Raw genomic sequence first — 24,036 nt, 5'->3', positions numbered from 1 at the left:
TATTGAGATTTGCTTGAATGTTCAATGTCTTGCCTAATTTTTCAAAACATAGAAGATCTCAATTAATTCTATTGAAAATAATTTATTTAATGATAAAATATTAAAACTGAATTTAATTCATTTGCGAGAGGCAATTTAATTTTTAAGACTCTAGAAGATCTGGATTGCTAGCAAAATTTTTGCAACAGAACATTTAATAATACAGTAACACTAGTACATGGGATGCTCGATTATTAGAATGCATGTTACTTGTCAAAGGTCAATTGCTGATCTTTCTTTGTGAAGCAAGTCATCATGCTTCCTTTATTTCCAAGGTAGTAAGACTAAAATGCCCAACAACTCTTTAACTAGCTAGTATATTATTTATACCCCAATGGTTTAAATTAATTTTTTATTCTTCAAAAGTTTATGATTTTAATGAATTTCTCAAAAATCATTTTTCATTTCCGCATAATCCTTCCATTACTTCTATTATTTGTGAAAGTGACATTCAACTTACCTCATATAATATGATATGGAGTTGATGTGAATGATTATATGACACCTATATCTTCGTATCGCTTTCATATCCCTAAATCCTAATTTTAGAAACCTTAACTCTAATTCTTGAGATTTCATTTCCAAATTTATGTAATTCTTTTCCATTTGAGGCCAACAATGCCAAGGTATTTACTTCATCAAGGATTTATTTTTTACAAAAATTGATGATTGAGAAAGAGATTGGTGAAAGAAGTCAAGAGCAAGGTGGAATCCAGCAAATTAGAAAATAAGAATGACGAGAGATCTGAGTCAAATTAAAAGGAAGTAAGTTCAGAAGTATTAAATTCATCTATTGAGCATATTTCACTAGATAATACCATAAAAGTTGCTAAAACTCTTATGCAATTTGGAGTTTAATGAACATGTCAATGCAAAAGATTTGTCAATTCAATTTGATATCACAAATATCTTCTGAAAAAAAAAAATCATGTTCAATCCTGTGATAAAATTATCCTTTAAATATTTAACATAAATCCATATTGAGTACTTGATCAACTAATTTATGTGCTCGATGATCACACATATATTTCATTTAAATATAGTTTCATTGATTAAATTTACCTTAAAATTATAACTTTATTTATTATCATCTTATATACAAAATATTTACCTAATGTCAATTTTCAAGAGTCATATTGTAGATAAATATTTATAAATTTTATCCAAAAAAAACTATCATTTTCATCATAAAAAATTATATTTAGTCATTTTTATAAAAAAAATTATACAAAATATTTACCTAATGTCAATTCTCTAATCTTTAGTCATTTTTATAAATATAAAATTATATTTTATCATAATTTTACTTTACATTTTAATATAGAAGCATACAGTAAATATTAAATTAAAAAATAAAATATTATTGAAGGAAAATCTAGTAAAGAAGATCTAATCAAGACAAACTCTAAGTTTTAAATTTAATTCATTTAAGTAAACTTGAACACAAAGTTGGTTGACTTTACACCCTTAAATCATCCATGATGTGGGCACGTACGTTTGTCCAGCCAGTGTGAATGTTTGTGATAGTTGCCAAGTGACCAGTAATGTATGCTAAAGCAGCAAATCATAAAATTCCCTTGTTATGATTTTTCAGTTTACAAACCAGCAAGTCCAACTATGATAATATTGTAAATGGAAGTTACTACCTCACAGGAATCAAGTGATGACTGCATTCAATGAATCGAAATTTTCCAGAAGTGCACACACTGTAGAAAGAAAGGCAAAAGAAAACAGCATGGCCCAAAGAGTTGTACCCCAAAGTCAAAATCCTAGAACTAACACCAAATCCCCACTTCACATGCTTTCTGTGATAAACAAAACCATAACTCACAAGAGCTTTCTGTTAGTTATAAGCAAGGGCCACACGGTCCATGATGTTCCCATCTAATTAATTTGCATTCTATATTTTTTATCTTTCCTCCAAACATTCATTAATATAGAAACAATTTTGCATTATTACTATCTCAATATGCAAGGTTAATTTGGGCAACTTAAATGATTTGACTTTGTTCCCAACTTAATTCTAGAGCTTCAAGTACTCTTCCATTAAATGGTTTTTATTACGAGTGGCCAGTTATGTTACTGGAAAAGTCACAGCAACTAGGGACAGTAAGTTATGATGATTTTGAGTTTAAAGCCTGAAACAGATCCCAAGTTCAAAATTGGTAGCCATCACAAAGAAATTAAATTGAAGGATAAAAACTACTCAGTATAATGTCTCCGCAATGCATGTTCGGATGTAATACCTGCTAGCTATTATTAACTTGGAATTGGATTTGAGTTATGGCAAATATTTTCAGGGAAAGCTTCAGTTGGGCTTGGATTTGAGCTACAATCATCGGTACCCTGAGAATTATAACCTTCTGCCAATGATTTTGAGCTTGAAAGTGAAAGCCTGACATAGAGCCAAACGAATCAGCCAATAAATTTAATTATAAGATCCAAATTTTTCGTCAAAAATGCAATGATTCCAGTTTCAATTTGGACACCTGTTTCCATCATTCTTCAAATTATCTGAGCTCTGATTTGGATTATTGCCCAGAATTTGCGGGAGAAAGTTACTTGGGTCTGAATTACAATCTTTGGTAGTGAATGGACTATTTTGGGTCTGAACAAGTACACATTCTTCTGCTACATTGTGGTTGTGGACTTCATTTTCTAACAAAGCTGGATTTACTGTATGAACTAGCTTCGTTTCATTTGCTTCTGAATCTCTAGAAACAGCACTAGACAAGGATGATCCACAAGAATCTTCGCATTTCTCAGACGAATGGTATTTTTGCCATGATGGGGTGGTCACATTGTTGAAACATTCAAGCTTCTTCTTTAAAAGTTTAAGCTTTCTTTCTGCTTTGTCTCTTAGTTTTATCTCTTCTTTAAGCTTCTTTTCCAGCTCAACAAACTGTTGAACCACCCAAGATTTCTTTTTCAATGTTAGGGAGGGAGAAATAAAATCCCAGAATAAAGCTAGCAAAAACTAGAATGCTTCCAATAAAATAAAATAAAAACTAGAATGCTTCAGAAAACACAATAGTAATGCCATTTTTCTTTCGTTAATCTATGTTGTCTCATGAATGAAACAAGTAGCAATGTGTGAAAATTACCTTGTTGCCCAATGATTCTGCTTCTTCTTTTGCTACCCTTGAAGCATGTCTCTCAGCTAGTAATCTCCCTCTGAGGCACTCTAAAGTATTCAAACCATTATGTCCTTCCATTTTCTTGCCACTGAAACAACCATTTGAACAATGTGAGTTCCATTTTTTTTTTATTGCCATGAGATAACACATTTCAAAGAGTAATGTGAGAGAGAATTTAGAAATCCACCTTCATGCGTTTCAATTTTGTGCATTTTAATTGTCAGATGAAAAAATAATTTTGAGATAAAAGTAATCAAAGATCATAATTCTTATTTTTATTTTTATTCATTAGATTAATATTAAAGTGTACCTACAGCATTTTTAATTTCAATTTAAACATCTACCTTGTCCATCTTTCACATTTTACTGTTCCATTTCCTGCTCCTGTACTAGAGCCACGGCCACGTGATCACCTTGAACTTTGTTTCTTTCTCTCCACTAAAACATATTTTTAATAAAAATATTTGTACTATTTTGTAGTATTATTTATTTTGACAATTAAGGATAAAGAAATTTGCATTAAAATATGTTTTTATCCAATTTAAAAATGAATGCCTAATCTCATTAGTTTTTTCCACCCTCTCTTCTCCGAAATATTATATCATATCGTCTCACGGGCGATCTCTAGCTTCGAAAAATTCTTCAGGCTCTAAATTTATTTATTATAAATAATAATGAAAAAACTTCAAGTTTCAATAACCAATGAACAAAGTTTAGCAGGCGACCAAGCAGGAAAAAAAGAATTTTTTCTAAATCAATTGCTTTTATACATCTGCAACTATAAATTTACATTGCCCGAAAGATATTGAGCTTCTGCTTAATTTGGATAGAACCTCTCATTTTTCTTGATGAAAAAAGTTTAATTTATATAGATTTGTCAGTGTAAAAGATTTTTCCTTGTCAACTAATAAAAAATACACTGTGGTACAAAAAAAATTATAATGAAATAATTTATATGTGATTTTTTATAGAAAAAATATTACTAAGACTTTCGTGACTCTAATGTTAATAACGAAAAAGTAATCTGTATATATCACTAAGTTTAATCATTAAAACATTAATTTTATTATATATATATATATATATATATATATAATTTTTTAAAGTAATTATTCTAAAAAAATAGATCATATTACATATATATCTCTTATCTCCTTAGAATCGGATATGGTAGGGATCCTTAGCCTTCCTTCCCCATTGCAGTATTGACAAACCATGCGAGTAGGCCCAAGTCGTTATTATTGATACCAAAAACTATTCATGCATTCTAGAAAGTAGTAGTAGCCGAAGTGTTCAAATTATATTTCCATTAAAATAACACTGAACCATAAATTACCATTATGAGGTTTCGTATTAGGCTTGAATTGCACTCAAAGAAATGGATTAGCATTAGTGGCAGTTGATTTACTTTATTTTGCGATACAGATGAATCATCAAAGCATTCCACCTAACTACATTAATGTAATTCTATCCATAAATAAATGCAAAGAAAGAACTTTAAAGTTCCACCTTTATTATTTGACATTTTGCCTGGACCACTCCATTTCTATTTAAGGACATAATCCTTTTGAGTAGGGTCACAAACTCTACTCCAATTGCTAACAACATTGCTGCCATCATGTGCTTCCATCTTCTTATGTAAACATTTTTAGTGAGCATTGTCGGGGACCGGCTTCGTCTGCTTATTACTTTGTTGAATGAATATCTTTCCACATGCATGTGAAGATCTAACCATCCTAATACACAAACAAAACTATACTATAAGATAAAGGCTTCTTGCTGTATCATTAGGATAATAATTAAAAAATTAAAAGAAAAAAATGTTTATTGTGTAAATAAAAAATTATGAACAACACAATTTCTCGCCTTTAATAAAAATATTTATAATTTAAGTTTCTTAATTAATATTCCTAATTGTTAACATTTGTCTAATATATGTAACAAAACTAATTGAGACAAAAAAAAACTCATCTAAAGTAAACAAAAATCAAAAATATATTTTAGAGAATAAAATACACTTATAATTGTTAACAAACAATTAATAATATATTGTGACAAAATTAATTTAATATTTTGTCAATTTTTTTACTTGAAATCCTCAAGTTTTCGTTTTCAACTCAATATCTTCATAAATATTGTTTTAAAACCTTCCATTCAAAACTCACTAATGAAAGCATCAAGATATTTCACCTAAAAAAATGTCTCCAATTTTCCCCTCTTAAACCCTAATCCCACTTCTTATAATTTCCTTTAATTTTTTTTCTTCAAAATTTCACTAAATTCTGACTTGTAAACTTTTAAAAATGTTACATCTTAAATTAATCCATCATAAACTCATCAAGTATTTAGATAGAAAATGAGAATGTGAAGGTTAATTTTAGGTAAAAGAAAGTCATGGAGGAACTAAATTTGCTTAATTTAAAGAAAGTAGACTTAATTAAGTTGAATTAACTTGGAGAACCAAAATCTATTGCTTATGATCGAGAGTTTTCCAACCCAGCTAAAAATTAAACGTTCACCATAAGCGTACCACCATATATGATTACATTAATTCATATCATAAATATGTTATCTAAGCTAATTTCTATTCATATCGATCTATCGCTGCTATAATTTAGTTTCTGCTGCCATAGCATTAATTCACTTGCTGGGTTCGTGGGAGATATTAAGATAAATATCATGGGGCGGGTAAAGGAAAGCTCTATATATAATGTGATTTTGCAATTTAGACCCATACTAGATGCTGTTTCAGTCCTTATTGCACAAGCCATTTTGAAACTTATTATTATGAACCTCACCCAGTTGGAATCAAGATTTGGACACATCAATCTCTTTCAAATCTTCAACTGAAGCAGTGTACCTAAAGTACTTGTTTATAGTGGCCTAATGCTATAAAGGGGTTTCCAACTCCACTATTCAAAACAAAACAAGGAATTACCAGAAAAGTCAGTATGCATGCTTTGGGCATCTTTTATGGTACAACTTTTGGTAGCTCTTACTCACAGAGAAAAGTAACTAAAATCCAGAATAGTTCCCAAAACCCAGAACTGAAGTTCAGAGTCAATTTTTAATACCCCAAAGAATATGCATGGCAACATACTATCCAACTAGCTAGCAGCATATATTTTGAGAACAAGAACAACAATTCATGATGACTAACCATAGACTGATCAACAGACCCACATGATGACTAGGAGGAAACCGTGCGTGCCACACCTTTTTTGGTAGAACCCGGCATATTTCATAAAACCCAATTTTTAGGACATTATGTGACGTTCCTTGCAAGTCCAAACTTGTTATAACTAATTCTCAAATATATTTCTTTTTTTATCAGAAAATGTTATTTGTAGAATAATTTGCAACAGTGTAACAGTAAAATAGAAGCCATTGATATATGAAAGGAAAAAAGTAGTGGTGATTAAATATTTTTGAACGAATAAATAATGTTATTCAATCCTAAATTACTATTTTTAAAATTTTATTAATTTTTATAATAATCATTTCAAAAGAGATGTTAAGAATGATCTGATTAATTAATAGTGTAATAATTTTTACACTTATAATATATATCTATTAAGCTCCTTTTGAATTTAGTGATGATAAAAAAACATATATAGGTGTCAATAATGCTATCATTTTTTAATAGGTATATATAATATAATTTTATCAAAAACATAATGCTAGAAAACAGTTTTATATATATATATATATATATATATATATATATATATATATATATATATATATATATATATTATAAATGTTACTAATGCATTTTATTGATATATTCTCGTCATTTTTTTATAAAAAATATTTATTGATTCATTAACCAATAGGTCCATTAATACGATTGAAACACGCCTTAATAAGACCCTTACCGATTTCAAAGAATATCAAATTATCAATATAATGCTAATTTTTATAACTAATGTACTATATTTAAATTGTATCATAAGAAGTTTTTTATTATTATTTAGGACATTGGGATTTAATTTTCATTTTTGCATTTTTTAACTGTCATTTTTTAGAAAAGAAATATATTTTATCTATTATTTTTAAATTTTAATGCAATTGATAATAACTATTATTTTGTCAATTATATCCTTACCTTTGCTTAATTTTTTTAATTATTTTGCATGTATCAATTGTAAAAAAGAAAGAGAGAAATAAATGAAGAATAATAAATTCTAGAGAAATTAATCAATAATATAAATAAAGAATATAATAATAATTAGCTAACAATTTTAATAAAAATAAAAATATTAATTATATTTCCTAATTTTTATATATTTTTTCTATACTGTAACCTTAAATTACACATGAGCATATTAAAAAGGAGTAAATGCATAGCAAAAGATGATTAATTTAATTTAGGTCCTTCAAAAAAAAAACAGCGATGACTAATTTAGGTAATACAACTTTTAATTTTCTTAAATAAAATTTCATATTTAAGTTTTATATATGGAAAAAATCTCAATAGAAAAATTGTTTTTACTATGTTGTAGATATTTTAAACTCGAATTTAAAATTTAATACATGTAATCTTAGACAAGAGAAAAGAATAAAGAACGTATAATTTAATCTTAGATCCTCTTATTCCTCATAAAAATTTGGTCAATTATGTAAACTAAAGCCTTATTTAATTAAAATTCGAAACTTTTAATTACATAAATCAAACTTAATATTTTGACATACATATTTTAAAAAGCATTCTTCGGGGCAAATAATTTTAAAATTCATCTAATGCTGACTAAGAAAATGGAAAACTGATACTACAAAAATAAAAATGGAAAACTGAAAAGTAAAAGGTAGCATTAAATTATTTTGTAATTAAAAATTATGAATTCAGGATATTAAAGAGAAAATATATAAAAACACCATATCAGTGGAACGGTGCGTTTATCCTGAGAAGTGTATGTGTGAATAAATCGCCTCCCCTGTCACCACCATCTTCTTGTTAGGGTTTTCAGTGCTTGCATGTGAGGAGCAAGAGGCAGTGTAGTTTGCAAATCCCATTCGGATTACCAAAACGACACACCAGGAGGTCGTTTTTCATTCTCAGGTTCGTGTCTTGAGATATTACTCTCGTTTCCCTGATTCATTTCACTGCACTCAAATTTAGTTTACTTCTTCTATTTAAAAAATCAGAGAGATAGTGAGACTATTGTGCAATTCGATTGCTTCTCTAATCTCGCATAGAATCTAAACCAGATTCAACGAGGTTTAGGCTCTCTAGTGAATGCTTAACAAATTGATGGTTTGGTAGATTTGCATCCATTTTAGGTTCTGTAATTGTTATTCCTGCACCATTCTTTTTTACTTTATCTGGAATAAAAAAACTCATGGTAATTTTGCAGCTAAGAAGCATATACGCTTCTAACCAGTAGTTGTGTCATCGGATACGTATCCATGTTAGACGCACGGTTGCTTCAAAAGCTTTTAGTTATAGTTGTACTTTTATAATTTTGTTATTTTTTACCTTTTTAACATTGGTATCAAGGTTTTAAAAAACAGTCTACAGCCACAATTTCAGCCACAACCTCAAGGTTTTTGAGGTCTCTGCGGCCACAAAGCAACCACAATTGCAGCCAAATTGGCTGCATTTATCCACAATCTCCTGCAATACTGAGGATCGTGACTGCAATTTAAAACCATCATTTATGTTTTGCATGTTGCATTATGGTCATGCCATGTCTTATATTTTTAATTTTAAAATTTACCATATTCCTGTTTCTGTGTTGTATTGTATCTGTTTCCTATGTAGTAGTCATGCTTTGTAGTTTTGCAGGAACTGAAATGTTTTGTATGATCTGTTTAGTTCTTGGATTAATTTTGTTTAATCATGTCCTGAGCCACAGTCTCCATAAAGCTTTGGAGTGTGGACACAAGATTATCATTTCATATACAATTTGATTGTTTACTATTTTTTCTGTAGGTTTTCATAACAAATTTTTGAAATGGAAGATAAAGGAATTAAGCAGGAGTCAAATGCTTCAGCAGCTGGGGTTTGTGAGGTACCTGGAGAACCTGCTATTGTAATTAATGGGGTGCCTGACATAATCCCCAGTGACTGCAATGTTGCTCCCACTCCCCATAAGTCTTCAGGCAAAGTTGAAATGCATGCACCTTCAGGTTTGGGTGAATGGTTTGAAGGGAGGGAAGTCCAAAAATGGTTTATGGGAAGATATTACTCAGGTGCAGTAACTGATTTCGACAAAGGTTCAGGGTGGTACAGGGTTCACTATGAAGATGGTGACTCGGAAGATCTTGATTGGCCGGAGTTGGAAGAGGTGCTTCTTCCTTTGGACGTTACAGTTCCGCTTAAGGCATTGGCCCAGAGGATTGTCAGAAAAGACAAGAAATCCGGTCCTAAATCTGTTAAGAATGAAGCTGCTCATTCACAAAATCCCCAAATCAAAAGAAGGACAACAAAAGGAAAGTAGATCATGGTTCCATTGCAAGAGGTTTTAGTTGAAATTTTAGTGGTTTGTAGATATCAATTACATAGCATGCTGAACAGTTCCAAAAATGCTCAGCTAAGAGAGCAATTAGGAAATTGGTGATGATGGAAATTAAATTTTTTGTAGTAGCAGTGGGGACTGTTTGTTTTGTAGTTAGGGAATTGGTCCCATGGAGAATTCCAAAGCTTGTTGTAGTGATGATTGAAAATTATGTTTTACTTGGTGAATTACATTACTAAAATGGCGACAACAAGATTTGCTATGATACTCTGTTCTGCTTAAATATAGTTGCAAGATAGATATGAACAAATCCTGATCTCTTGAAAGAAGTTTCTCTTAGATATCCCTGCATCATGCTAGTGACCCAAGGTGGGTCTTATGATGACAAGAGAAATGTTAGGAATGTACTATTTTTTATCACATTTTTTACTATTAGTTAAAATTTATTAAAAATTTCAATTTTGGTAGTATTCCTCGTAACAATAAACACAAAAGATTAAGGAAAGAATCAAGCCAAAGATTTTTATGTCATTAACAAACAAGTAGAAAATTGAGATTTAGCATGTTTTGATTCAACATTATGAATGTGATTCATGTTAATTGACTCGTGTTACTAGTTTGTAGACATTTCTAATTTCTATTGCGCGAAAAAATAAGGTTGACTATATATATGTCAAGTGACAAAAGCTATTTGTAAGGTGACGTGAAATCAAAAGGTCAAGTCAAGTTTGGCTTCCCTTCATCACCTGGTGTAGTCGATGTACTGGAGTTCTTGGGTAACCTGAGTGAGAATCACTTCCTTACTCAAATATAAAGGATTTTCTTGGGTTGTTTCTGGATTCGTCGTAGTCTTTTTAATTTTTATGACAACTGAAGTTTTTTTTTTTTTTTTTTCACTACCCTCAGCCTGAAAGAAAAGTGTATAGATACATGCTGATTGCCTAGCCAACTTTGAGCAGTAAGGTTCTTTTGCAAGTGTTATATTCGATTCTCTTCCCCTCTTTCCTGTAAACTCTTGACAATATTGAGTTGACGGAAAAGACAGATAAAGGGAGTTTAGAGACAGAGGGAAAATTAACTATTAAAATAACAAATTAATCAAGTATAATAAAACACCTGGACAGAGCTAGTTCATAAATCTAACAATGATTATAAGACAAATTAAAAGTAAAAGTCCCATGGATGAAGTGCAATTTTATGAAAACGTATTGAATAAAAACAAAACCATTTTTTTATAGTTCAGCTCCCTTGATTGTTAAATTAAATAAACAAGATAAAGGAAAGAAAGATGAATACAGAGGTTTGCATTGATTAGAAGAGCTGCTGTATAATACGAACTCTAAACACACAAAAAGTTAACAATAACTAATTAACGTGGAGTATTATCAATTTGTTAAAACAGATATTATTTAAAAAGGGGGAAAATATAAAATGAAGTTTAGCGGAAATCTTTTCATACAGAGGTTTTCATTTATTAGTTTCACAACCTACGACTACGTTCAGACCTTTCATCTTCAAGCAAGCAATAACCTAAATATTCTCTCACTTGCATCTCCGGACACAAGCTTAACTGCTTAAGTATATTGAAACCAAAGACTATGGATACACAATGTGTTAAGATTATGACGTATCTAACAATGCGTTTAAATTATGATGTATCTAACAATGCGTTTAAATTATTATGTATCTAACAATGCGTTTGATGTGTAGATTTTAAGTAATAAAAGTTTTTATTTCATAAGGCTTTGAATAAATGTTTTTCACTTTGGACAATTATCTTTTAAAATAAAATATTTATTAAAAAGGAAATAGAGATCGTCCAAAGACATACTTGTTTTCTAGCTAAAATATGGTCATAAAACAAAAGTGTCCAAAACACAAGTTTGTCAATTGAACTGTCCAATACTACGTATTTTATAAAGAGAAATGCTTATTCTTACGAAAAACAATCCACCAAGTCATGTACGAATGTTATTATTTGATTTACAGCAAATTAATAATTTAACTTTTTTATCTTTTAAATATCCACTGAAATGTATACATGTATTTCTCGTGCAAATTAGTGTGATATATTTTCGTACAAAATAGTATAGCTAGCTCTGTTATAAAAGGCGCCCAACGTGTGTTCTTAAGCAATATCTTTATACATCAATCAATGGGAAATGCTTTTGAAAATTGGCTTAGTGCTTCGACAATCGATAAGTTTATCAAAATTACCAAATTAATTAAAAAAAGCAACAAAGCTTTGCTTTTACCTCTTAGTTTTATCAAGACCATGTTAACTTATTAGTTGTTAACAGGTTAATAGAGTTTTGTTGCATGATAAAGAGGAGGAAAAACGTAAAGAACTTTTTACCTAAGATGGGAATGTATTGTATATATATCTTCTAGGCAAACTGTTAATTCAACGTGTTTCACCTTCTTTCTCTCCTTCCGAAAAGGCAAGCCATGTTTACAGTAACGTGAAGGCTTTCTCATGCATTAAATGAAAATTAGAACAAGAAGAACCTCTCCGCCAACGATTACTTCTCTCATGAGTATAAAAGGAAGACTTCGGCAAAGATTGAAGTGTGATCAAGTGATCATGAGTATAAAAGGAATATTTGTTGTAAGTGTTTTTTATTAGTGCAAATCCTTTAGGTGAGAGATTGGATGTAACTCTTAATTAGTTGAAGATTGAAGAGGAAACCAGTATAAATTTTGTAAAATGTTTTTCAAAGTTTACGTACGCACGATTCAACTCTTCCTATCTTCCTACTTGTGTGTACATTGTTTATTTAAAAGTATTTTTACTACAAGTCCTTTCAGGATCACCAAACTTCTCAAAGTTTGAACGAAAATGTATTTTTTTTTTTGGGGATAGACAAAGAAGTTTTATTATGAACATCTCACTGTCAAGAAATGTCATAAGGAATTCCCTCATTTGAACAATAAAATAGCAACAGTATCTAATTAAAGTTCGTTTACAAACCCACATCACAGTCCCCCTTTATATAATCAACTAAACTCAGCATACACCCTCAACCATTATGGTGATACAAGATCAATCATAAAACTGCATAACTAGCAGCATCAAACCACAGCAATAGCCAGCAACAACAAAACTACACCTCAATATTAGAGATACACGACAAGGGACAATTAATCCACTCAGAAAGTGAGTAGGTAAAGCCTTTAGTACGTGCCTGCAACCATGTCCAAGCTTTGAATTTTATGTAGTCTATTACTTCATCCACGTCCAGTGTCTTGTTCCTAAAGATAATGTCATTCCTGCACTTCCACAAGCTCCACATGGCTGCTCCCCATGCCACGTCCCACTGTTTGCTCCTTTCCTACTCGAAGAACATAATCATCTTGCCACGATGCCACAAGTGCATAGCTATATTGTTTGGTAACACAACTTGGACCTGCATCCATTTATACAGCTTCTTCCATACTATAAGGTCAATTCTCACATCAAGTTTGGACTCTGGTGTATGGATGGCCGGGATTCACAATTGTACAGCACAACTCTATTCAACAACACGGGGGATTGTTTAAAAGTAAAGGCAAAGCTAAGCTCTGGTATATGTTATGGCACTGCACCTGCTGGTGCTTGTGGTTGGCAAGGAATAGAGCTATTTTTCGTGGAGTAGAACCTCATGCTCTCTCGATTCTGTCACATATTCAACATCTATCATGGACATGGTTCTTATATTCGGGACCTTGTAATAGAGGTTTGGCTTTTGCAACTTGGTGTATTGACCCACTGGACTGCCTTAGGATATAGCAATACTTTCTGTGGAGACATATCACAGTATAGCTAGGCTAAGGATGTCTGTATCATGTTAGAGCTGTTGTAATTAACTTTTGGGGGCCACATTTCGTGGCCTTTTTATGAAAGTTCACACCTTTGTCATTCAAAAAATAAAAGAATGAAAGCAGTACATGTGTTGTGGTTTCTTCTACCTGTGAGAAAAAGGGGCACTTGTAATCATCCCCTTGTAAAACAACTCCCCTTTTCCACAAGTCCACCTTCAATTCGTAGGTATCCTGTCAAGCATCGAACGCCAAATAAAATGGCAGTGATATCGATGAATTAGGTGTCCGAATCCTTCACAGACAGTTAAAGAACTCCCCATCAAACACAGTCACTGCTACCCGGATACTGTCATATATATGTGATAAACAATAAACGATAGTCATTTAAATTCTCACAAAGCATTTATAAGTTTTACAAAGAATGATCTTTAAATGATTGAGAATAAATAAGCATAGTAAATGCATTTTTTCTATTTTTCGTAGCTTAATGACTCTTGGAGCTTGTATAGATTATGTAGAAAACGATCATTAAGAGGTTTTTTCTTTTGCCGATTTTTGCATTAGGATGCATTAAACGTTTTTCCTGAGACGACAAGGATATTTTAATCAAGTGCCTAACTTGTATTCTTTTTTCGTACCTTGTCTACGTTGTAGGTAGAAGTTTCCATACGTATGTTTTTTATTCATTGACTTTATTTGCAACATTGTCTTCTTTAACTCCGCTTTTGAGCCAAACATATTCTTCGAGATACAAGAGTGGGTAAACTCACATTTTTTGTTTCTTCTGACTAAGATGGAGTCATGGAGACTCTAACTTGTAGGATATGTCATATGATTTATACTCTTCATGATGCCTTAAAGTCTTAAATAAGATACGTGATTTAGTATAAATTTTCTGGTATCTGTCTTGAATTTCCGTGGATAAAAAATGTATATATATTTGATGTCCTTGCAGGTATCAGTTGCTGCATGGAACTGCGGTGACCATGTTGGTGCTGGTAGCTTTGAGCGTGATCCTTTTCACTCCCTGTGGTTGGCATGATGATTGAGAACTCGATGACAGTTATCGGTGTTACCATGAAAAGACTCCGAGAGACGACATCTAAACTCGAATGAACTTGGTATGCCGTCTTAATTGTACTCGTCCGTATTCTTCTAATAATAAATTAATACATTACGCTGGGATGACATCTGCACATGTTTGAACAGATCCACACACGCCACAAACAAAAAATTAAAGTCAACGAAAAATCTCTCCAGCTCTTTTAACCGCAACCACTAGTCATTGAAAAATTAAAGTTTTTGATTCAGTTGTTAAAATAAAATGAAATTCTTTGGTTGAAGATTATGATTAAGAATTGATTTTATGTTTTTCTTTTTTTTTAATGATTTCAAATAGAGTCTTATATTTATTTTTTTCGTGATTAAGTATTACTTTTTGTGCAATCATTTATCATGTTTATATTAATTTAAACTATTCAGTGTCAATTTTAATTTTGGATATAAAATTATATTGTTTTTATTTTTAAAAAAATACTATATCAACATTTGTGTAAGGATTATTTTATTTATTATAGGACAAATACTCCCTCAAATTTTATATTTTTATATTATATGACATTTAAGATTTTCGTACATACATTAAAAAATATAATTAATTTATTGATTTTTTTAAAAAAAAACATAGGTAGTATTTTAATATATCATTCATTTCTTTAATTAATAACTTATTTATTTTTTCCATACACTACTAGTATTGATTTAGGATAGTTTTGGAAAAAAAAATATTTAATGAAACATTGATTTTATAAAATGACATATTTTAAAATAAGTTTTTTTTTCTCTAAAACATCCTGAAATAGAGAAAGTATTTTTTTATCATTATTATGAATCTTGATTAATAATTAATATTGACCGAAAAAGATGTGATTGATCACATGTAATAGAGGCTTCCTTTTAAAACATTGGTATAAAATAAACGGTGGGTCTAATATCCCTTCGGGGCAATGACTGGTCTCATTATGAGGGGCATCGCCGTTGGAAGCAATTCAACTACAGATTGTGGTGATGAATATGATGATTGGTGCAGCAACTGTTAGCAGCATCATGGCTACATACCTCTCTTGGCCACCATTAATATTCTTCACCAAGGCCTACCAGTTGGAAAAGTCTTCTCAAGTTGATTCCACCTAACTCGATTCTGTATGATTTCAAGTTGAGTGGAATTGAATTTGTTAAAATTAATTTTGAATTGTTAAAGGTAAAATAGATATATATTTAAAATAATTTTAATTATGAATTTTATATTAAAACATGCATAGTGTCAGAAATGGAATTTTGTGTAAACCAAAATGTTTTCAAACTCTTCAAATATGGATCTGGCTCATTTAAGGTAAGAGAGTATTTGGTTGAACGTCATGAACATAACTATATATGTCAATTTTCTCAACAACAAAAAAAATGTCAAATTTACAGGCTTTAGCTTCTCAATGGATGCATGTCATGTCCATCAAAATGTGGAAGCAAACACACTATAAGCATCTCGTTTTAAATATGAAGTAAGTAATCTCAATATCACCAATGAAAATCCAATATGTATTGTACTAATTAAATGTATAACCAATTATGAATGTATTCAAATATCATTAATTAATTCTCTCGGTTTTCATGAATGTATCGATCTATCAAAACCTAGAAGCAAACGTATAATCAATCTTAATCTCATACTCAACAGGATTTTCAATGATATTGATTATTATCTTATCATAGTGTTTTCTTCTTGGACATATGAGCATTCATCATTTTCATCTGAATAAGTGATTGACATCTATGGTAACTGAGATCGCGCGTTGATCATTTTCTCAATCCAATTAATTTTTCCAAAAGTTGCTTCATTTAAGTTCCTTGAGGTTACTTAATTTAAATTATTTAAGGTTGTTCTCTGAACGAATTTTGCAGTATCACAAATAATTTGTTATTATCTCTTATTAAATATTATCGTCCAATTTGAGACAACAAGTTTGGTGTTATTCAAAACATCAATATTTTCTGGATCAAATTATCTCCCAACTCAAAGTCTTCTTATATATATATATAATAAGTTTATATTCGTTAAATTTAAAAGGTATTCTTTATAATATAACTTATTTTATATAATCAATTATAAGACAAAATTGATCATCAAAATAATATATTTTTAAAGTTAATATAAATACATAAAGTTCAATTCGGATAAATTTCTCAACAAATGCCTATTAATTTTTATAAAAAAAATATAAAATAAATTAAACATTTTTATAGGTTATATATAAGGTTGGTTGGCTTGTTGGAAAAGAAAGGTCTTTAAGGCTAAAGAGAGAAAAGAGGAAAGAGAAGTTATGAAAATAAAACTAATAAATTAATATTTATTTTTAAAAAAACTGATTTATACACTTTAAAAGATAAAGTACATAAGACTTAAACTTATTAAAAACTTGATTCATATTACTTTTATTTTTTATTTCATAAATACTTTTTGAGAAATTTAAGAAAATCTAATGTAACTCATTGATATAATCAACTTTAAAAATAAACTTAACATATGTAGTATTTACTAAATGAAACATTTGACAACTTTGAGCTGAAATAAATAACTCAAGTCCTTTGCCTCCCCGAATTACCCCAAGGGTCAAGACTGTTAACTTGAGGAGTGAAGATTAAACTAAAATGATGACGTGGCAGAATCTTTTATGTTCAATTGGTAGTACGTTACACGCAATGTGCATATTTTTATTTGGAACGCACCAGACCGTAACAAACAAGCAGTTGCGATCACCCGCGCCACAACCTTGAACGCGGTCGTTTAACCTTCGAATCTGAAATTGTTTCTCCAACTTCCTCCTTCCTTAATCAACCTCTGTTGCAATGTCCATGTCGTGCAATTCTCTTCTCCTTCTTTTCTCCTCCATATTCCTCACCTATTTCCCAGGTTATTTTTCAATTTTCAACTCGCACCTTTTTCCTTCGTTTATTTATTTATGTGACTCTTGGTAGCACAGGATTGATTATATCTGCGGACGTGACGCTGAGCTCGATTGAGATCTTCACAACCCACGAGTTTCTTAAAGCCACTCCAACTGTCTATTTTCTGTGCAAAGGGGACAACAAAACCCAATTGCCTGACATCAAAAAACCCCATGTCTTTTATTCTTTTAAGGGTGAAGAGTCTTGGCAGGTTCTTTTTTCAGCTTTTCCTTAACTGCTGTTGTTGTTGTTTATGATCTCCGATTTTATTTTTTGGCGAACTGAACATGCCTATCTAAGTCATAACAAACTGATCACAGAAAATAGGAATGACCAAATGAATTGTAATTCTCATTGTCCAGAAAAAGATATCACTTATATGGAAAGATTCCCTGAGCTAGGATGCATCCATGATAGCTATATGTACTGCTAAAATTACAGGAAAAATAACTGATAGGTAGTCATTCAGTTATGTTGAACTGGCTGCGTAGTCATTTCGTTATAATGAGCTGGTTAATCATTTTTTTTATCAGCAAATGTTAGTTTCTTAGCAAACGAGATCGAACCTGCGACTTTTCCCCTCTTCCCTTCTTCCTTCACCATCCAACTCACCTTATATCTCCTTGGTTAATCATGTTTTAGATTGTGTAACACTATATGCTGGTGCTTCCCCTCAATTCTTCCGTTTTGTTGGGGAGATTCGACACAAGATTTTTGGTGAATTATTCCATTAGATGCACATAACTAAGGAATCAGAATTTCATATCCATTATTTGCATGAATCATATTCACTTATGCTTCATGTTGAGTTTCTACCATAACAACAAAATTCTAAATATGATGCTGGCCTGCTTTACTTCAGCTTTGGATTTCAACTATATAATAATGTATACAAATCTACTGAAATCATCCAATACAGTAAAAAAATACTTGTGTCCACTAATAGAAACAATGGACAAGAACCCCCACATATCAAAATAGAGCAATTCAAATCTCTTAGAAGCTTTATTGTGACTAAGAGTATATGGTAATCTCTTCTGCTTAGCATAATGGCATACATCACACACTGAATTCTTGTTGATTGAAAGGAAAGAGTAAAGAAAGACTACTTACTTATCAAGGACATTCTTTCATGATACAAGCGTCCCAGCAGAAGTGTGACAATGCAATCTCGGCTCAGGTATGGCAACAGAAACATTTTTATGTACAGCTAGAACTTGAGCTTGATTGTCATCAATCACCAAGTGATACAGCCCTTCAACTTGATCAGAAGAATGCACTCAGACTTGTGAAATTGGAGAGTACGACTCAAAAAATGACAAAGCTTAGACTCTGAAATAAGATTGAATGTAAATTGTTTTGCAGTTGTTCATTACCCACAACTTCATCCTTTGACTCAGTTTTCTGCAGTTGTTGTGTAGCATTTGCTACAGCTTGAACACCTTTCCCATGATTTGGTGGGAAACCATGCTTTCTATAGCATGTTTCAATGGTGTGTCCAGTTTTCCCGCAGTATATACAAATCCTGTTCGAATTTTTTCCACTATAATTGTTGCTATTTGCTCCTCTTCCTCGGCCTTGTGGCTTTCGAGTATCAACGAGTCTCAACTGCACTGACCAAAACCTTTAATCATCAAGATTGGCAAGATTTCCTTGCCTTTCTTGCTGCAACACCATGGAGTGGTGGAAATGAATCCATCGATGACTCTTGTGATTTTACCACAGAGGATTGGTCACTAATTCCTGTTAAGAACTGGATGACTTGATCTTGAAGTTGAAACATGTGTGCATTTCTCATGGATGCACAGGAACTTAGAGTCAGAGAAGTACCCGTTGGAACTGGTCTGGGTCTTTGGCTCTCAAGTTCCTCCCATAGAACCTTCAACTCAGTGAAAATTTTAGTCACTGACATTGACCCTTGCTTCAATCCATTTATCTGTTGCTGAATTTCAGATATGTGAATGAGATTGCCTTGAGAGAGTCATTCTCTCTAGTCCTTCCACACATCGATTGCATTCTAGAAAGAAGATGCTTTGCACTATAGGTGGTGAAACCAAATTCATGATCCAACATAGACCTATCTCAATACTTCCATAACAAATCTAAATTGGTTCTTCCCATTCAGTGCTCTTTGCATTGATCTGACTAAGGCATGGTAGTTTGCTCCGTTCAATAGTAGAGTCACCGCAAGAGAAGGTCCATCACTCGATTGAACATAGTATCGGGATAATGGATTCTGCAAGAGATCGATAATTCCATTGCTATTTGCATCATTGATAGTGTTTGATAAACATGGATGTGAGTTGTGTGATCCATGTCAGAGTGTACAACAGAGCTCTATGAGTAGAGCTCTGATTCCCTCTTATGAAAGTGATCATAGAAAATACGAGTGACCAAACCAAATGAATTATAATTTTCATTATTCAGCAAAATGTCACTTGTGCAGTGTTTAGATGGAAAGGGATTTGCAGTATGCAATTCCCTGAGGTAAGATGTATCCTATAATAGCTCAACAAACAGTTAAAATTACAGAAGAAATACTGGTAGGTGGTTATTCAGTTATGTTGAGCTGGATCTACTTTTAGCTCAGGTAACAACATGGTTTATGATAAATTGGTTGATTGAAATCCTTGCCTCTTTGATCAAACAACAGTAATTTTTTAATTTAGGCAGCTAGCTCATCTCATTATTTTATATGTATGTTAGTGGTTTGCTTAGTAACCTGAAGCTTAGTCATTAAATTCAAGTGGCTTTGCATTTGTAATTACAAGTGTTACTTACTGAGATTTTGCCTTTTGGTTCCAGCCTTTAACTAATTTCTCAGGTAAAAAGTGCAAGCGATGTGGAATCTATGAGGAAGACAAATTTCTTTCAGATGATGTGTTTGACGTGTGGGAATTCTGTCCTTCTGATTTTACTACCCCTGATGGAAGATACGTCCACTTCAAGGAAAAAGAATTCAATGCTAGTTTTCTGTGCCCAGAGTGCTTATCTTTTTCTGGTGGTGGGTTTCTTGCTACCTTTTTTCTTTGAAAACTCCTCTTACGGCTATCATGCTATTAGACTTTGCAAACAGCAGTGTGATAGTAGTTGTGACATATATGATGCCAATGCAACAAATATAAAGTCATCAAAAGTAATCAATTTCAACTTTGATGGTTCTTTTAATCTCTAGTATGGTGCTTACAGTTCAATTTTGCAATTATGTCAAAAAGAGAGTAAGTATACTCAATTATCTAAGTATTTAAATTAAGTATAGCAGATTATTTAGTAAAGAATTAAAGAAATAAAAAGTTATCCTGACTCCCCCCCGCCCCTTAAACAGCATTAATTGAACACAAGGTGCATAGGCTTATTTATCTTAAACTTCAAATTAGTATGCTATGTATCTTCAATATTATTACCTCTGGTCTGATCCCACCTTGCGGAATAACGCTTGATTAGTGTTGATATTATCACCTTGTGTCTGAAAGACTTTTTTCTTCAATGTTGGTTCATTAAGACTTTTTTCTTCAATGTTGGTTCATTTTGTTCTTGTGGAATTAGTGGGATTGCCTGAATTAACTTTGTTTCATTTCCTTGCATTTCTGAATTAACCTTTCATGTTTTGTTCCAAATTATTTTTCTCGTGTATGCTTGCATCTACTTATTTACTTGCTGAGATCTGCAATTTTATATTTGCAAAAACTGTGTTCGTGTGTGTAGCTTCTGTCTCTGCACCACCTGTCGAGAATCACAATCCCAATAAAAAAGGAATGAATGTAGCAGTTATCATTTTACTAAGTATTTTGGGCTCAACTATATTGATTCTGGGAATGTTGGGTGCATACAAGTATTGGCAAAAGAGGAAGAGGGAGCAGGATCAGGCTCGGTTTTTGAAGCTATTTGAAGAAGGAGATGACATTGAGGATGAGCTCGGCCTTGGCACTATAATATGAAAGCAAACAAAATACCTCCTGTACAGTAGGTTTTCCTCGCAATTTTGTTTAAGAAAATGGATGAGAAAATTTTCCTTGTTTGACTTGCAACTTACACTATAAGAGATAGTTGTCAAAGTGAACAGCAATATGTTATTGTTCATATTATCTGTACATACTACACATTTTTATATGGCTCTTTTTGGACTTCATCTGACAGAAATGCTATAACAATCTTGTAAAAACTAAGGTTTCATTGATTCCTCCATCTTCAATTGAGATTAAAAGAATACATTATGCAACTTCTACACTGTGTGTGCCTCTACCTGTGGAACTAAGGCCTAGATGCTGGTTAGTCATTGTATGTGTGTTCATACTGTGATCTGATGGAGTGAGATTACTCGGTTATGATAAAAAAGAAATAACAACTCTTGAACCAATCCTTGAGATATATGAGAGGATGTTAAATTTTAATGTGGTCTAAATTTGGAAATTGAATACAAGTTCTTGTTTGCTCTGAAGGTTCCTTGTTGACTAGAAGGCGGAAAATTAAACTTCAACACATAAAGCAGATGAAAAAATGTGAAATGCAGAGAAAAAGGTTTATCATTGAAAATTATTGGCAAAATACAGAGCCCTCATGAAAATTCAGATGTTTGTTTCTCAATTAAAGAGTGTTCACTCACTGTCTCAAGGCCAATCCAAACTTGGAAGGTAAATTGCTTATAATTATCGAAGTTCCAATTGAAGATAATGCGAACAGGTGTTTGTTTTGTACGAGCGTCCTTAAAATTAATTTTAGGAATTGATTTGACAAAAAATTGATTTTAAATGAAATTGATTTGAAAGTAATATGAATTATGTCCGGATGATTTTATTATATAATTAAGTTAAGAGTAAAACTCTAAATTTTCTTATTCAACATATAAGTTATTTAAAGTTATTTTAACTTATAATTAATTTTGAACCTAAAATTAATTTTGAAATCTTTTACAACGTGAAATTGAACATATAAAAATATATTTAAAATTAATTATCTAATGTGAAATCAAATACACGATAATTATGCAATACTCGTCTGAATAATAATTTCGGACTATTACCCACCAAAAAATATTTTGTAGACTATTTAGCGTCAGTTTTCGGTATGATCTTTGAACACTCGATCATCTGCACTTTCCACAATGTTTCAAGACCCTTATTTAACTTGTACTATTAAACATTTTATCACGTCTATTTTAATCTTCGAACTTTTAAACGTGAACATTGGTCTTTCAAGTTTTCATCATATGCAAAATGATTGATATAACTAATGTTCACTCAAATTTGTCAATTAGTGTAACTTTGCAACTATGACAAAACATTAACTGACATGTGACAATTTTTGTCAATTTAAGGTCGTATGTCAATTAGAAATAGAAGGATCATTAGCGTAGAACGAGCTAAACTGATTTCTTTTTCTTAGTTAGGCGAGGAAAAAATTGTAGGCGAATGATGGAATTTCCCGTCTAAGTCAACATAAGTCATCAAAACACTTCGAGCAGCTCTTCCGCATATTGTATTTTAAGAATGTTGGCAAATTCAATTTTTTTTTAAAATTTATTAAAGTACAAATACTTTTAATTTCATTATAAATTATAAAAAAAAAACACTTCACTTCAAAAATACAGTATAATTTTATGCAAAATTTCTAAGGAACTAGTTCTTTGAAAATATATTTTGAAAAATACAACTTTATAATTTATTTATTATGTTAAAGATGTGCTATAATATAATAATAATTACTATTTCTTAAAAAGATCTTTAAAATAATGATAATTTGTAACATAATGAATGAATAATGCATAGTTTTGTGGGAATCACATTGCATGTACATTTAACATTTTTAATAAAAAAAAATTGTTAGTTCTTTCACCAAAGTTCTGAAAACATTGATTAATGTCTTACAGAAAAAGAAAAAAAACTTATTTTTTAAAGATTTTTTGTAAGTTTAATTACAATGCTGTGCCGGTAAAAATCTTATACACGGTTAACCAATAAAAAATTATTTATAAAAATCAAACTATCATTCACGATGTAAAATTAATATATAACCCATTTTTTCTTGTAACTAAAGTTGAAAACAAGATATAACTAAAAAATATTTCTCCCAAATAAACAGGCCTACCAAATATTTCAAAGGGGCTCCGGTGGACGAAGCAGGTGGCTCTGACAACAGCAACAGTTTCTGATGAGCAACAAGACCTACCTACATACACCTGCACAAACACTCTATCGAAGAGTCGAGGTCATAAATGAGGTTAAGATGTATATGTACACCTGTAGGCATGAGATGCCTTATACAGAGAGAGATGGAGGAAAAGTAAGTAGCTAAATAGCTCTTGTGGGCATGAGCCACAAGGCATATCCAAGATATCTGCAAGAATAGCTACTTATCTAACATTTCCTCCATCTATCATTATAGAAAGCATCTCATGCCTACATGTATCCAGCTTAACCTCATTACTCACCTACACTACACTCGTTGACTTTGGCATCATAATGTTTGTGAAGGTGTATCCAAGTCTTGTTGCTCACCAGAAACCACTGCCGCTGCTACCAATGAAGACACCTATTTCATCCACCGTGTTTCGAGCCTCCCAAACATCTGTTTTAGAAGAAATAAAACAAAACGATAAA

The 24,036-nt window shown here is 31.5% G+C and overlaps 3 protein-coding genes across 4 annotated transcripts; 2 read left to right on the top strand and 1 right to left on the bottom strand.

Annotated features, from left to right (window-relative positions):
• Positions 1–1,449: 1,449 nt before the first annotated feature.
• LOC114399764 lies at positions 1,450–3,452 on the bottom strand. Of its 2 annotated transcripts, XM_028361982.1 has the most exons (4): positions 3,364–3,452; positions 3,144–3,264; positions 2,529–2,941; positions 1,450–2,434 (listed from the first exon to the last, which is right to left on the bottom strand). In XM_028361982.1, the coding sequence occupies exons 2-4, from the start codon at positions 3,252–3,254 to the stop codon at positions 2,299–2,301; spliced, it is 660 nt and encodes a 219-aa protein (XP_028217783.1). In that variant the 5' UTR covers positions 3,255–3,264; positions 3,364–3,452; the 3' UTR covers positions 1,450–2,298. The 2 variants fall into 2 exon arrangements, with proteins under 2 accessions (XP_028217783.1, XP_028217782.1); XM_028361981.1 differs by lacking the exon at positions 3,364–3,452 and having other exon boundaries at positions 3,144–3,355.
• A 4,603-nt stretch (positions 3,453–8,055) lies between these two features.
• LOC114399014 (dirigent protein 17-like) lies at positions 8,056–9,920 on the top strand. The gene is made up of 2 exons (XM_028361109.1): positions 8,056–8,238; positions 9,112–9,920. Exon 2 carries the CDS (start codon positions 9,134–9,136, stop codon positions 9,617–9,619), a length of 486 nt encoding a protein of 161 aa, XP_028216910.1. The 5' UTR covers positions 8,056–8,238; positions 9,112–9,133; the 3' UTR covers positions 9,620–9,920.
• A 7,281-nt stretch (positions 9,921–17,201) lies between these two features.
• Positions 17,202–21,665, top strand: LOC114400785. The gene is made up of 4 exons (XM_028363420.1): positions 17,202–17,405; positions 17,476–17,651; positions 20,246–20,444; positions 21,146–21,665. Exons 1-4 carry the CDS (start codon positions 17,342–17,344, stop codon positions 21,376–21,378), a joined length of 672 nt encoding a protein of 223 aa, XP_028219221.1. The 5' UTR covers positions 17,202–17,341; the 3' UTR covers positions 21,379–21,665.
• Positions 21,666–24,036: the final 2,371 nt, after the last annotated feature.

The sequence above is a fragment of the Glycine soja genome, chromosome 19 (genome assembly GCF_004193775.1).
Source record: "Glycine soja cultivar W05 chromosome 19, ASM419377v2, whole genome shotgun sequence".
Lineage (NCBI taxonomy): Eukaryota > Viridiplantae > Streptophyta > Magnoliopsida > Fabales > Fabaceae > Glycine > Glycine soja.
The sequence above is the reverse complement of the archived record's forward strand: the minus strand, read 5'-3'. Positions and strand labels throughout refer to the sequence as shown.